The 13,901-nt window shown below is 44.5% G+C and overlaps 1 protein-coding gene across 1 annotated transcript in view; it reads left to right on the top strand.

The window, feature by feature from the left end:
- The window catches only part of RAB31 (RAB31, member RAS oncogene family), a 68,754-nt gene that overhangs the window by 31,113 nt on the left and 23,740 nt on the right, over positions 1-13,901 (top strand). Inside the window, exon 3 of the mRNA XM_015406603.1 lies at positions 2,689-2,770. Coding sequence (XP_015262089.1) covers positions 2,689-2,770 — 82 coding nt within the window. The remainder of the gene's footprint in view (positions 1-2,688; positions 2,771-13,901) is intronic.

Here is a 13,901-nt window from a genome sequence, read left to right as displayed (position 1 = left end):
TCAGTCCAGCCGAATTGCTCCTGGGTCATCGCCTCACAACACGTCTAGATCAACTACACCTGGACTGGGCCCCCAAACGCGAGCCGGACACGGAGGACCAGGAAGCCACCCGAGGGTTTTTTCCTGAGGACCCAGTGTACCTGTGGAACTACGCCAAGGTCCCACCATGGTTTCCGGCTCGAGTGGTACGAATCAAGGGACCCCATTCCTACGAGGTCTCCTGTGAGGATGGTATGGTGCGCCATAGGCACATCGACCAAATGCGCCAGCAAGTGCTGCCTCTGGAACCAGAAGACACCGAGGAGGCTGACCCTGGCAAGACTACCGAGCTACCCCCAACTCCAGTGATAGCTGGCCAACCGTAGGCCGTGACCCCGGTACTCCGTAACCAGCCCGCAGCTGTCCTGGCCGCCTCGGATGAGCCTCCGGGAACGACACCAGCTTCCCCGGCGTCGGCCAGCTCTCCACCGAGAGCATTAGCGCTGGTGTCCCCCACAGCCCCAGCAACACGCCGCTCCACGAGGGAGTGGAAGGCTCCAGCATATCTAAAGGACTATGTATGCGGGTGTCTTTCGGACCAAGGGGAGAGGGGTGTTGTGTCCTGACCCAGCCATGTGTGCGATCCAGTTTCGGCTGGTTCCGCATGCGGTCAGGTGAAGTACCTGAGCTTCGCTCCCGAACACAATAGACGTTCGGATCCTAGTTCCCTGCTAATCGGGAACCTAGGGTCCCTAGGAATAATCTAATTACTGTAGATAGACCATTCACAGGTGTTGGGTGTGTGTGGGTGTGTTTTCCTTGGGGCATATAAGCTGGCCTGTGAGTCCGCTACTTTGTCTTGTTCTTTCCAAATAAAAAGTCTTAGAGCGGAAATCACGAGTATGTCTAAGGACTGTTCAATAATGTTCTTGATTCAACATTGCTGATAGGTGTTTAATTTTTCTTTCAATAAAATATAGTTATATTGTTTTTTTAAAAAAGTAATTAATTTTACCATCCAACACACCTGCTCTGCTTGATAGTATTCTAAATATCCAAAGACTTAAAAGCCCCATGCGCCATTCTAAAGAGCAGTACCTGAAACAGATTGAAAAATATGTTACTTTTATATTTTTGGATACAGTCCAGAGCTCATTCATTTTAATTATTTGAAAGGAGGTAAAAACCAATAGGGAATAAAGACTGTTTTAATAAGCTGTGCCAAGCTAAACCCAAGCTGAACAGTGCTTCAGGAGACATTGCTCAGCAGTTAGATCAGGCATGAAAGCAACATTCTCGTTTCCTTTAGTTCAGGAAGGGACTAGTGTTCCAAACTTGACCAACCTGAAAACTGCTGAATGCAAAACCCAAGGTTCGTCTTTAGGAGACTGGAATAAACATATTATCCCTGGTAAGTTTTTTGCAGGATCTAGAGTGAAATAATTCCACACAAGCTGGTGTGTTGCTTAGTAACAAGAATATAAGAAAAGCTTTGCTGGATCAGACCAATGGTTCATCTAGTCCAGCATCATGTTTCTCACAGCTGCTGACTGACCTGGTGTCTCTAAAGTCTCACAGGAGGTTCATAGACGACAAAGCTTTTTCTGTTACTGTCCCCTACTACTGACAATTGCTGCAGAGAAAAAAAATGCTGAAATCTCAGTTTTAAAGATCCATACTCACTTTCATTCCTAGAGTTCCATGCAAGTCAACACAAGATGTTTTTAAAGTGACATCCTATTAACGAACCTAGGCGATCAAAACTTTAAAAAAAATGTTGGAGGGTTCTATTACAATCATATTTTTAATCGGTTTTAACAACTAGCCAGTTCACTAACTGCTCCCCCCCCCCATTGATGAAGTAAACTGTGGGACCAAAACTGTATTACGGCACCATGTGATGTTAGATTTTATGATATTATTTTTAGATTGCTGAAATGTGTTTTGTATGTATGGGTTGTGCATTGCCCTGAGCCTGCTTGCGAGGAGAGTAGTGTAAAAGCCTAATGAAAAAAATAAATAAAATTGGAAGGGCATGTATCTTTAGTTGTAAAATGCGTATGGAAAGAAATATTTCTTCTGTAAGAAAATATAAATGTATACAGGCTGGGGACACGGGGGAAGGAAATCATATTTCCCCACACTGGCCTCCATTCTCTTCTCAGCCTTCACTTTCTTCTCCGCATCCTGCTTTTCTCCCTCCCTCTCCCCAGCCTTTTCTCCCTCTTCACCACCTTCTCTTGCTCTCCCAGTCACTGCTGCTGCCTTCTTCCAAACTTCAGTGCCTTGGTTGCTAGGCAGCCCTGTAGTGCTTACTTGGGGCTTGCAAGATTTCACAAGGTCTGTCATCATTCCCCATTTTGGGGGGCAATTTAATCCCCCTCACTATCTTTTTAACTCTGACTTTTTCGGCAAACCTGAGGACTCTACTGGGTCTGTAGAAAAATCCCTTCCATCTGTTTATGGCCCCATTGTACAGATTTTTTTGATCTGCATTCTAGGACGATGTTCCGAATTAGATCGATATGGCAAATAAAGTTACTGAGCACTCTTAGAGAGAGAAAAGAGAGAAAAGCTCAAATAATTGCTCAATTAGTCTGAATGATAAATGTGGGACTTAAATCAGATAACTGGATAAATGTGCTTTAGCTGTGGTCTGTTCGTATTCTAGAGTTCAAATAATGTGCTGCTATTTCTTGCACCTTTTAGTGCTTCTTTCATGACTAAAACTGTGCCTTGTGGGAATGAGCTTCATAAGTTTCTGATCTGGGATACTGCAGGACAAGAACGGGTGAGTCTGATTTTGGTATCTTTCTTTGAGGCCTTTGCATGCAGTGTGCTGTGTGCACTGATTCTTTCTACCCTCTTGATGGCAGAGGTTGTCATAATTCCCTGTAATAGCGGACAATAGTCAAGTGCTTGTTTGTCGAGTAGCAAAACAGGGTCATTCACAGTCAAGCTAGACATTTCAGAATGCTAAGAGGATCCCAGATATGCAGAAAAATATTACATAGTAAACTGAAACAAAAAACTCACCTCCAAATGAACTGATGAGGATTGATGAGAATTGAGCATGTTTTAGGAGGCATTGAATGCTTATGGCAGCTGAAGAAGAAGAAGAGGAGATTGGATTTATACCCCACCCTTCACTACCCAAAGGAGTCTCAGAGTGGTTTACAATCCCTTTCCCTTCCCCTCCCCACAACAGACACTTTGTGAGGTAGGTAGGGCTGAGAGAGCTCTCTCGAGAACTACCCTTGAGAGAACAGCTCTGAAAGAACTTATGACTGACCCAAGGTCACACCAGCAGCTGCATGTGGAGGAGTGGGGAATCAAACCCGGTTCTCCCAAATTAGAGTCCGCGCTCTTAACAACTACACCAAACTGGCTCTCATTTAAAGGAGACGAGGAGATAGGGAGAAAGAAGACAAAAAAGGAATGGGTAGATTAGCTTGCTCCATCCGTCAAGGGTGTCAAATATAAGGCCTGGCGACAGAAACCGGCCCACAAACAATTGGTACGATGAAGGGAACAGGAGGCTGCTCGGAGGGGGAGTGGGTGGAGCCACTCCGATTATGTCTTCAACACAGTGGAATAACCTCATCTGCAGCAGTCAAGCAGAACCCCTTCGCTTCAGTGGCAGCCTGACTGCTAAATTGGGAGCTGCCACAGCCGCGTTCATGCTGGCTCATGGTTCCAAGGTAAGGTCGTACACCTCTTCGCTCAGCCTACAGCTCCGGGGATGCAGTCCCAGGTGGCTGCAGTGATTGGCATTTGCACATGGGGGAGGCACAGAGGATCCTCTGCTGGGGCCTGCTGACAGCCAGCACTGCCGCCATATTCGTGCTTTCCCATGCCACAGCTATGCTTTGGCCCATGGGAGGCATTCTTTGGCAGTTTCTTTCACACTTTGGGGGCCTAGTTCTGCCACCAAGCATGCAACTGGGCCACCAGGGCCTCCCTCCCCCATGGGACACCAGGCAGCCTTTAGCCATTGGTGGCTACTTCCTCGTGGGGGGCGGTGCCAGTGATCTCTGGCTGTCTTGGTCACTGGATGGTCATGCGTGACCTTGTGCGTGCAGTGCCTGGGGTGGCTGCCACTGCATGGGGTGACATGGCTTTTGATGATCTCTGGATTGAACCCAACCATGGATATCCTGGTGGTCTTGGCCAGAGACGGTTGCTGCTGCACAGATCTCTCCAGCTTATTGGGCTTTACTTAGCCTGGGTCCTGCATGCACATGGCCTTGCACCTGGGCCACCACCACCCTGCTTCCACAGGCGAGGGGTTAGTTCAACTTGTCTTCCCAGTCCCCTTCCATGGTGGCTGGGGCAGGGAGGAGCTTGTAAGACCCAGACACTTTGCGCTTTTATCCTGGGGCCTGGGCTTACAGCATTGGCAGCAGGAGTGGGCTGGGGAAGGGGTTTGCCCCCCATCCAGGCAGCACGAGGGCATCTACCCAGCACTGCACCGCTGGCTCTCCAGTCTGCCCATGCAGGTTTTCCTTTGCAACCTTCCCCCTCCCCCACAGCCCATGGGGCCTTAGAGTGAGGACACACCAACGTGGAGCTTACTAGCTGTTGTCCTTTATAAAGTTTGTATCTCTGGTGCCTGACATTACATTTTATGACACACTGGCCTGGCCCGACAAAGTGACATTTATGTCAGATCCAGCCCTCATAACAAATGAGTTTATCACCTGAGAGCTTATAGTATCCTGGAGGTGGATGGAAATTAGGCACACATTTTTTGCAAGTCCAGCATGAACACAGGAAGCTGCCTTGTACATCAGACCTTGGTCCATCTAACACTGGCTGGTGGTGAGTCCACAGAGATCCAGGCAGTCTTGCACAAATGTGTGCTATGAGAGCCAGTGTGGTCCAGTGGTTAGACGTTAAACGAAGAATGGGGAGACCTGGGTTCAAATCCCCTCTTTGCCATGTAGTTCACTGAGTGACTTTGGGAGGGCCATTCTGTCTCAGCCTAACCTAGCCTGCACTCAGAGATGTTGTGAGGATAAAAAGGAAGAGAGGGCTAACCGTATACTTCATTCTGAATTCCTTGGTGATAGGATAGGATAAAAATATATCACAATAAAATACCTGTGAAGAACCTAAGGACTGCAGTTTGGACCTGTATATGCAGAGCAGGTATTCTACCACGGAGCCACAGCTCTGCCTTAAAAGCCAAACTTTCATGAATAGAATTTGAACCCTTTTCAGAGACTAGAATGTTCTGAGTAAACATGCATGGTAAGCTGTGTGTTCAGTGTAATCACATTTGCTCACGATCCTTCTTGCTTTCCTGTCTTTCCATTTCTGTCTCCGTTATACCATTTCTTTGTTGTTTCTTCCAAGTAAATATAAAAATTGTAAACTTCTCAAGGAAATGACAAATCCTTTTTGGTGCATGTTAAAGTATAACATATGACTGTTAATGATATTACATGAATGTATGAGTGAATATATTCTATTGGCCCTGGAGCTGTACCTAGAGTAAGCTGGACAAGGCAGGGCTGTCCTGATCGCTGGCACACAGCGAGCACACAGAGGTAGTTTCTAGACATCAGAGCTGGTCTGAGTACAGTTCCAAGATTCAGATACTGGCTAGACAACACTCACAGTATTGAGTCCAAATGGGAATCCAATATCTAGGGTTCTAGACACAGGCCAAGATCAGAGATGAGGCAATCAATCCAGAATACAAACAACAAAGTCAGTAGCTAACAGTCAAGTTATTTCCACACATCTATTCCCTTTTTTGGTGCTTTTAAGCCCCACGCTGCTTAAACCACCTGTGTTGCATCATACACCTGCTGGCTGCCTCAGTCCTGCTCCTGCAAGCATTCATCCTTGCTGTTGGTGCTGGGCCGATGCTGTGCTACTAGCCGGCTACTGCGCCTTCTGATTTGAAAGACTCTCATTTTCCTCCGACGATGTTCGCGAGGATCTGGTGATGGAGGGGGTGAATTGGCTGGCAACTGGGTCTCTGTTGCCAGCCCAGGGCTGGGAAGCTGAGAGGGGCCAGTGTGCTAGGTCCTGCCTGAGGATCTGTGTCGAGCCCTTCAGGGACTGCCGCCTCCTGCAGTACCACTGCCACTGACTGTGGGTTTGGGTGAGGTCTGCTGACTACCTCCTCCTCAGAGGAGTCCTCTTCATCTTGTTGCTCTACTGAACCTGAGTGGTTCATGACACCGGCCTTTTATTCATTTATTCATTTGCTTCATTTTTACCTTATTTTGCTCCTCAGCAAAGTCCCAAAGTGACTTACAATGTTCTTCCCTCCTCCATTTTATTCTCACATAAAAGTGAGTTAGGCTGAGAGCATATGACTGGCCCAAGGTCACCCAACAAGGTTCGATCATAGAGTGGGGATTTGAACCTGGGTCTCCCAGATCCTGGTCTGACATTCTGACCACTGGAAAGCTTAAAGATCACGGGCACAGGGAATGAGAACTAAAAATGTACTGCTCCCTGTTTTGTTCTTCTCAGGCACGGGATAAGATGAGCAATCCCATACTTCAGCAGTGAGACTTATGGGGAAGTGGTACCAGACCGTTGAGGTTCAAGAATAGATGAACAGGAAGCTAGTCGTTTAGCCTCAGTCCTCAACAAACTCACACTGTTGCTTTGTTGATGGGGGAGGCTTTTATAATTTGTTTTATCCTCATTGGTACTCTTCCCATGGCACCTTTCTCATCAGTCAGTATTATTATCAGGGCCGGCTCACTCACTAGGCGAACTAGGTGATCGCCTAGAGTGGGACGGCCCTTAGGGGCACCAAACTGCACCCGGCCCCATACTCTGGGAGTTTCTTGATTATTTGTGTTTTTCATTCTTCCTAAAATGCATTTATTTTTGAAAATTGGTGGACGCAAGGGGGGGGGGGGCAGAAGGGATCCTCGCCTAGGGTGCAAAATAAGCTGGAGCCGGCCCTGATTATTATGCCCTCATATTCTAAAGATATGAGAGAGAAAATTGCAGGACTGTATCCAAATTCTGTATCATGAAAAACTGGATTCTGCGATCTATATAAGTTATAGAAATTTGCTTCTGTTTGCTTGTTTCACACAATATACTATTGTATATTGCATATACTACTATTCATGGGAAGGAGCAAAAAAGTATGCAGTGCAATGGAAGTAAGCAAGGCACTGCCCTATTGCATTGGCTATGCTTCCCAGTTTCATCTTCTGGTCTCAGAGATTTCATCAGACGTGGCTCTCTAAGAGCCAAATGATACATTACATTTTTAAATACTGCATGTGCAGCTCCAAAATGAGGAATATAACTCCCCTCTAGGACAGTCTTGGCTTGTGAAAATGGCAAGGGGGAAAGTCAGGAGTCCCTCTTTCCTCCACACTGTGGTCCCAAGCTGAATCAGGTCTTGTTGTCCTTTAAAAGCAGTTCCCTGCAGCTACTCTGTGGCAGTGGGGAAAGTGAGTCAAGTCAGGATTCCCTTGAACCGACGCATTAAAAAATATAACATATAGTTTGGTTCCCAATTTCATACCTATCCCAACAGTCGTAAGGGTTCAAATCTTGCTTTGCTTTTTAAATAAACAAAATATCAAAATGAAATCAGATGACTCTCTTGATGTGACATGTCCTTGAATGAAATCACAGATGCTTAATGACAAAGTGTCATTCTAGGAGCTGAATGCCTTGCACTCTCTATAACATTTCTAAACTTTGCTTTCAGGATCATTATGCTACTCCCTTAACTTCACCCTGCTACTGTTCTGCTTTGTACCGATAACTATTATTCAATGCTCCTGGGAAAAGAACCAAGCAATAGACTAATTCAGAATTTATTTAGGCCAAGGTATTAAATATAAGCTGATTAACAGTGCAGTCCAAAGCAGAGTTACACCCTTCTAAACCCATTAACTTCAATGGATTTGGAAGGGTGTAATTCTGTTTAGGATGATACCCTATGCTACTGAGTTAGACCAAATCAGCTTTAAATACAAGTATTTTGGATTAGTTAAGTTGAGAATCAGTTTGGCAGTATATTCTAACTAGTGTAGATATCAAATAAAAAAAACAAAGACAATTCTGTGTTTCTCTGATGGTTGGTTTTTTTAGTTTTGTAGAAAGCTGAATGACAATAAGAGCATAGTAGAGTATACATTATGCATTCTAGTACTCATTCTGATTTCCGTATAGGTTACGTTCAAGTAAGTATTTTTAAAGCATGATCACAATTGTTTACTTGCCAAGTTCAATGGGATTTATTTCCTCATAAGTGTACATAGGGATGCAGCCATGTGTCAATGTTTAACATTTTCCATTCAGTCTTTCCCAGCTAGAAATGTTAGGAACTTCTTCTCCCACCCACCCTTCCCAATTGTTGGAGTTAGCAGCTTTCATTAAAAAATAATATTCCTGATGCTTTTGCTTTTTTTCTGCATTTGCTTAGTTTTTAAAAGAACAGAATTTAAATGTACAAATTAGTTCTTTATGCTAGGCTAACATTACTAACTTCAGATCAAAACCATAATGTGTTCAATCTAATACATAACAGTTGCAAACTTCTTCACAGTTGCTGACAGGAGGGCTCCTTGAATAATAGGTATTAGTATTTGTTAAGTGTCTTTAGGATTAAAATTGTAGATAATATTTTCAAGCTTATCCTTCAAATAGTAAGCGCTAAAAACTTGACATGCATCCAATCAGACAGTCACATGATACTTCATTTCATCTGTCTTTCCCTTGCTGGTCTGGAAAATACCTGTGTGCTTGTCATTTGGTCAGTTTTATTATTAATAACACTAAATGGGGAGCGGTGGCGCAGGCAGTTAAACGCCTGCTCTGTAACATCATCCGAACAGCCACTATGGCTGTTCGAGTACCACCGTGGTTGAGGTGAGCTCTCGACCTTCGTCCCCAGCTCCCGCTTACCCAGCGGTTCGAAAGCAACCTAATTGCAAGTAGATAAATGGGTACCCACCCTTAGAGGGGTGGGGGGCACCCTGTGTGGTCGGTTGAAGACGGCGGCGGCAATGATGGCGGCAGCGAGCATCGATTCGGTGTGGACGGCGTGGCGTTGCGGCGGCAGGCGGGCGCAATCAGAGACGCGCGGTTGAGCGATCCCTGGTGGCCGAGCGAGAATACACCGAGTGCTGTCGTAAAGAGGAAGGCGGCGTGCGGGGACGACGAGCACCAGCTCAAGCGGAGCCGAAAAGGACGTTGCTGGGCCGGAAGCAGGCGGAGCCGCGCGCCTTAGAAAGAAGACAGCCACTTCCGAAACGCCGGGAAAAGAACACCCGCCAGCCCAGAGACCCGACCCGACCCGAGCCGACGAAAGCAACAAACAACAACAACTACCACCACCATAGGGGGTGCCGGTAGGTTGTCCCATCCCCATATATATACTGTGACCCTAGTCAGGGAAAAATGGTGATTAGCACCAAAAATCTGTAAGCCGCTCAGAGACCCCTAGACAAGGGGGTTCGAGCGGGATATCAAGTTGACTGTATAAATAAATAAATAAATAAATAAATTGGCATAGTTTCAGTCAGAGACCCTTGATAAATCTTATCCAACTTGCAGCCTGAGATGGAATTGCAAAAAAAAACAATGACAAAGCTTTGGTCAGAAGTTAGTAATGCTAGGCTAGCACAGAGAACAAAACTAATATGCATGTTTAAATTCTGTTATTTTAAAAAGCTGGGCTCTCAGATGGTGAAGGACCTAGTTTTGGCTTCTACTAAAAGAATTTAGCACACACATTTATCAGTGTACCCAGGTGTGCACTTTCACCAGTTCAGTAATGAAGCAGGAGGGAGGTGACAATAGCTAGAATGGAGATAACGTGAAATACTGTCAAAATCTGAATCTCTTCAAGGAGGTACGGTTTTCTGTGGATAACACCTGAGGAAGTTAGTATAAAAAGTGACAGACAGCATTTTGGGCGGCGAAGAAGTTTGTAGGCTGAAAGAATTAATGAACTAGTTAGTTAATTTTAACATTTCAGGCTGGAGCGAAATGTTAGTAGAGATCTATGCTAGCCACTGAGAACAGCATTCCTGTGCCCTTTCCCCCCTCTTTCTCCCTCCCACTAATGTTTAAGGAACATGTGATGCAGCTTCAGGGACTGCAGCCAATGAAATGGATCAAGGATTACCGTATTTTTCGGACCATAAGACGCACCTGACCATAAGACGCACCTAGTTTTTAGAGGAGGAAAACAGGGAAAAAATATTCTGAACCCTGGGGCTCAGTATTCGGTCCATAAGACGCACACACTTTTCCCCTCACTTTTTTTGGAAGAAAAAGTGCGTCTTATGGTCCAAAAAATACGGTATTTTCTCATATTGGATGTTACAGGGTGAGATGCTTATGATGGACCCCTGCTTCTTCTTCACTGTGAGGCAGATTTGCCCGCCAAAACATTGTTCCCCACTCTGACTGAGCAGCCTCTTCGTAGAATATCTGAATTATAGAATTATAACTTTATGTAAGTCCTACCCTGTGATAGAGAAGTTATATGGCTTTGTCCCTGGCCAGAGATTTATTGTAGCTAAGCAGGAGCCCTCTTTTTAAAATCCCTTTTGAAATGGCACTTGACACGAAGTAAAGTTTAAACAGAAAGATTGGTTTTATTGAACAGGCACAGTTGAGTTAGGAATAGGGCAGGGGACGAGAAGTTGAGGGAAATTTGGTTATTTATACGAATTATAATATTTTGAACAGGCAAAAGAGTATAGTTGAAGCTGACTGGCAACTGCCAAGCTAAAGTCCAAACTATGACTGACTCCTCTGATAGGACTGACCAGACTTCTTTACATGCTCCTTAGCTGGCGATGACCAATCAGAGCGAATGGGGTGCATGCAGGCAGCAGCCTGACAATCAGACTGTGCTTTACTGTGAGGCATTAACCCCTAATCTCCCAGCACTAAGTATCCTGCTTTTGAAGGTCAGTTCGTCACAGTGCTGAACTGTTACACTCAGCACATAAGAACATAAGAACCACCTGCTGGATCATACTGGTTGTCCATCTAGTCCAGTGCCCCTGCTTCTCTTGAAATCTCTGGTTCCAGACTGTGCAGTTTCTCAAGCTCTAGTCATCTGCTTAGGAAATAAATCCACTTACTGTCAATAAATACACAGTCTCAGCATCTTTTCTACAACTGAGCTTTGTACTGTGGTTATAACAATAGTTGAGCTCTTAAGCCATTTGTGAGGTGTTGCAATATAGATTTATCAATATTTTCTAAACCTATTCATAGGAATCTGTCTGAAAGGTTATTGGTAAATAATGGAAAGTAATGTGGTTTTAAATAATTCACAGTTCCTTTATGAGTAAGCCTTGTATTTGGTTGAGAGCTATAGTAAAACTTATTGATTTGGTCTAGCTTTTGATATACAAGTCCAGTAGTAGAGCTCTTTGTGCCCTCATTGTGAGAAAAACCTATGGGCCTTCCTTGCTGCATAGGACAGTTCTTACTTTGTGAAGTTGATGGACTTATGAAAATTTTATGAAATGGTTGAGTGTTCCTATGCTTAGCTATATCTATGGGCTTGCTGATTTCTAATGACTGAACACTCTAATTTAAATTATGGACTTGTCTTTGATTGACGTATCTTTTTAGCTCACCTTGTAAAACATTCTCCCCTTCTTCTTGACCCATTTTCAATGTCCTTTCCTTGCAACTCATAAAGCAGATTTTTCTCTAGGAGGCCTAATGTCACAATAAACTTGCTAGTCTTCAAGGTAACAAAGATCTTAGATGAGTAGGTAAATATTTACAATTAAACTTTCTACCAATAAATACAAGAAGAACAAACATCCTAATGTCGACTTTCCTTCAGACAAGTGCTGCTTTCCTTAGCTATTGATATGCTTTTTGCCTCACCTGACCTTGTCCTTCCTCTGTGTGTGTGTGTGTGGGGGGGGAGTCAATACTTCAAGCTGCTACAGCCTTCCCTATCTGTTTGGAATAGCTGTTTTTTAAACAGTCGGAACAATCTAATCCTCATGTAAACAACTGTAATGTATGGCCAATAAATCCTTTTAGGTAGTTGAAAACTTTGATTGATCCAGAGGCAGCTAAAGGACCTGATAAAAGAAAATTAAGTTTCTGCCACTTCCCCAGTGGGGCAAATGGTGGTTTCCCTGGAACATTTTAGATTGGGGAAGTAGCACACTGGGCAGGTTTAGCCCCTCCCCCCAATCCCAGTCTGAATTGGGTCCCTGCACACCTGAAAACAGAATTAAAAAAATTCTGAGAGCTCCATGCACAGAACTCCACAGCCTCTGGTCAGATTTGTCTCTGTTGTTGTTCAGTCGCACAGTCGAGTCCGACTCTTTGCGACCCCATGGACCAGCTCCCTCCAGGCCTTCCGGTCTTCCGCCATCCTCTGAAGTTTGTCTCTGACTAATGCACTAACTTAGATTTTTAAACCATAAGATAGGAGTTAATACTTGACAGTTATAAAATCCGTGCTTATCTTGTCCACTTTAGAAGGCAGACTTCCTTATTTCCTCAGATGAACAATCTGATAGACATGGTACATCCTGTGGAATTGTATCAAACAATGACCTCCTTATTAAGAGAGATTCTCTGACATAAACACCATGTGGACCATAAGCAATCATGAGCAACAACTGAAGCTTTAAGATTTAACAGTGACCAAACTAGCATGCTGGTGACTAATTAATGTGTTATGCCAATAAAGGTTTATGCGAGACAAAAGACTAATTAATGTATAGAGGTTACTAAGACATAATGGACAGGACACAATCCACTTAGAACCTGCACAAGTCTTGTTGAAGAGACCAATCAAGCCACAGATTCATTTCAGTCAGTCATCAAGAGATCACCTCAAGGTTGGATCTCCAATATAATGTGCAGTTTCTCATGGTATGACAAATGTGTGCATCTCCATCTTTCTTCAGAAGGGTAAATTACATGTGAAGTCACAGTTTAGACCAGGGAAAAGGAGAGAGGATTTAACTGGTGAACCCCACTTGGTTTTGCTAATTTAAACTGGACTTTCTGCATTGTTAACATTTTCAAGGAAAACAACTCTCCTTTCTTCCATTTGAAATGCCTTGCAGTAAGGGTTTTGATTAGTGGGACTGAGAAGGGGTCGAAGACTCAAATGCCCTCCCTATCCTTGCCACTCAGATCCTGGTGGCTCTATACACAATTCACTTTTACAGACCCACAGTGTCTGTAATCTTCACAGTGTTACATTGGAGATCTGTGGCTGGTCTCCTGATGTGCTTTTTGACCTTAAAAAAAGTAAAGGGGTGTGTGAAAGAGAGAATGATTTGGGTTAGGTCTGTAAAATTGGGTCAGAGAGAAGTCTTAATACTACTCCTTGCCTAATTTCCCCCAAACTATCCCCATCTGGGCTACAGTTAGGGATAGGAAAGGAGACCAGTCCCCCCCCCCCCCCCCCCACACCCAACCGCAGCTGCAGAGCCCAGTTTTGATTAGGAAAATGGTATGGGGGGGGAGAACTCCCCCCTGTAAATAACAATCCGTGTTCTCCCCAGTGTTTGCTTTTTAGGGTCAGAGAATTCATCAAGAGATCCACTCAAAGTTGGAGCTCCAACATAACTTGCAGTTTGGCTCAGAGATGGTCCAGGGAAATGTGCAGAGTGCAGTTTCTAACCCAGTTTATTTTTATTTTTAAAGTAGATTTCTCCCCAAATGGTATAATTATTATATATATTGTGGCATCTCTCCCTTATTATAATTGAATAGCAACGTTCTAAATTTGGCCCCTTTAGTGTTAGGCCGGTGGGACTGCCACTTACCATATCTGCCGACCAATAAGAAGCCGAAGCCCGGTCCCGGCCACACCACCACTGCTGCGAGTCCACTGGGCGTCCCACCCAGCGTTTCAAGGTCTTTTGCATGTGGAAGCTGATTGGACTTCACTCCATTCCACACCTCAAACTCCC

The sequence above is a fragment of the Gekko japonicus genome, unplaced genomic scaffold (assembly GCF_001447785.1).
Source record: "Gekko japonicus isolate JY-2015 unplaced genomic scaffold, Gekko_japonicus_V1.1 scaffold138, whole genome shotgun sequence".
Classification (NCBI taxonomy): Eukaryota; Metazoa; Chordata; class Lepidosauria; order Squamata; family Gekkonidae; genus Gekko; species Gekko japonicus.
This window is presented reverse-complemented; position numbering and strand designations above follow the sequence as displayed.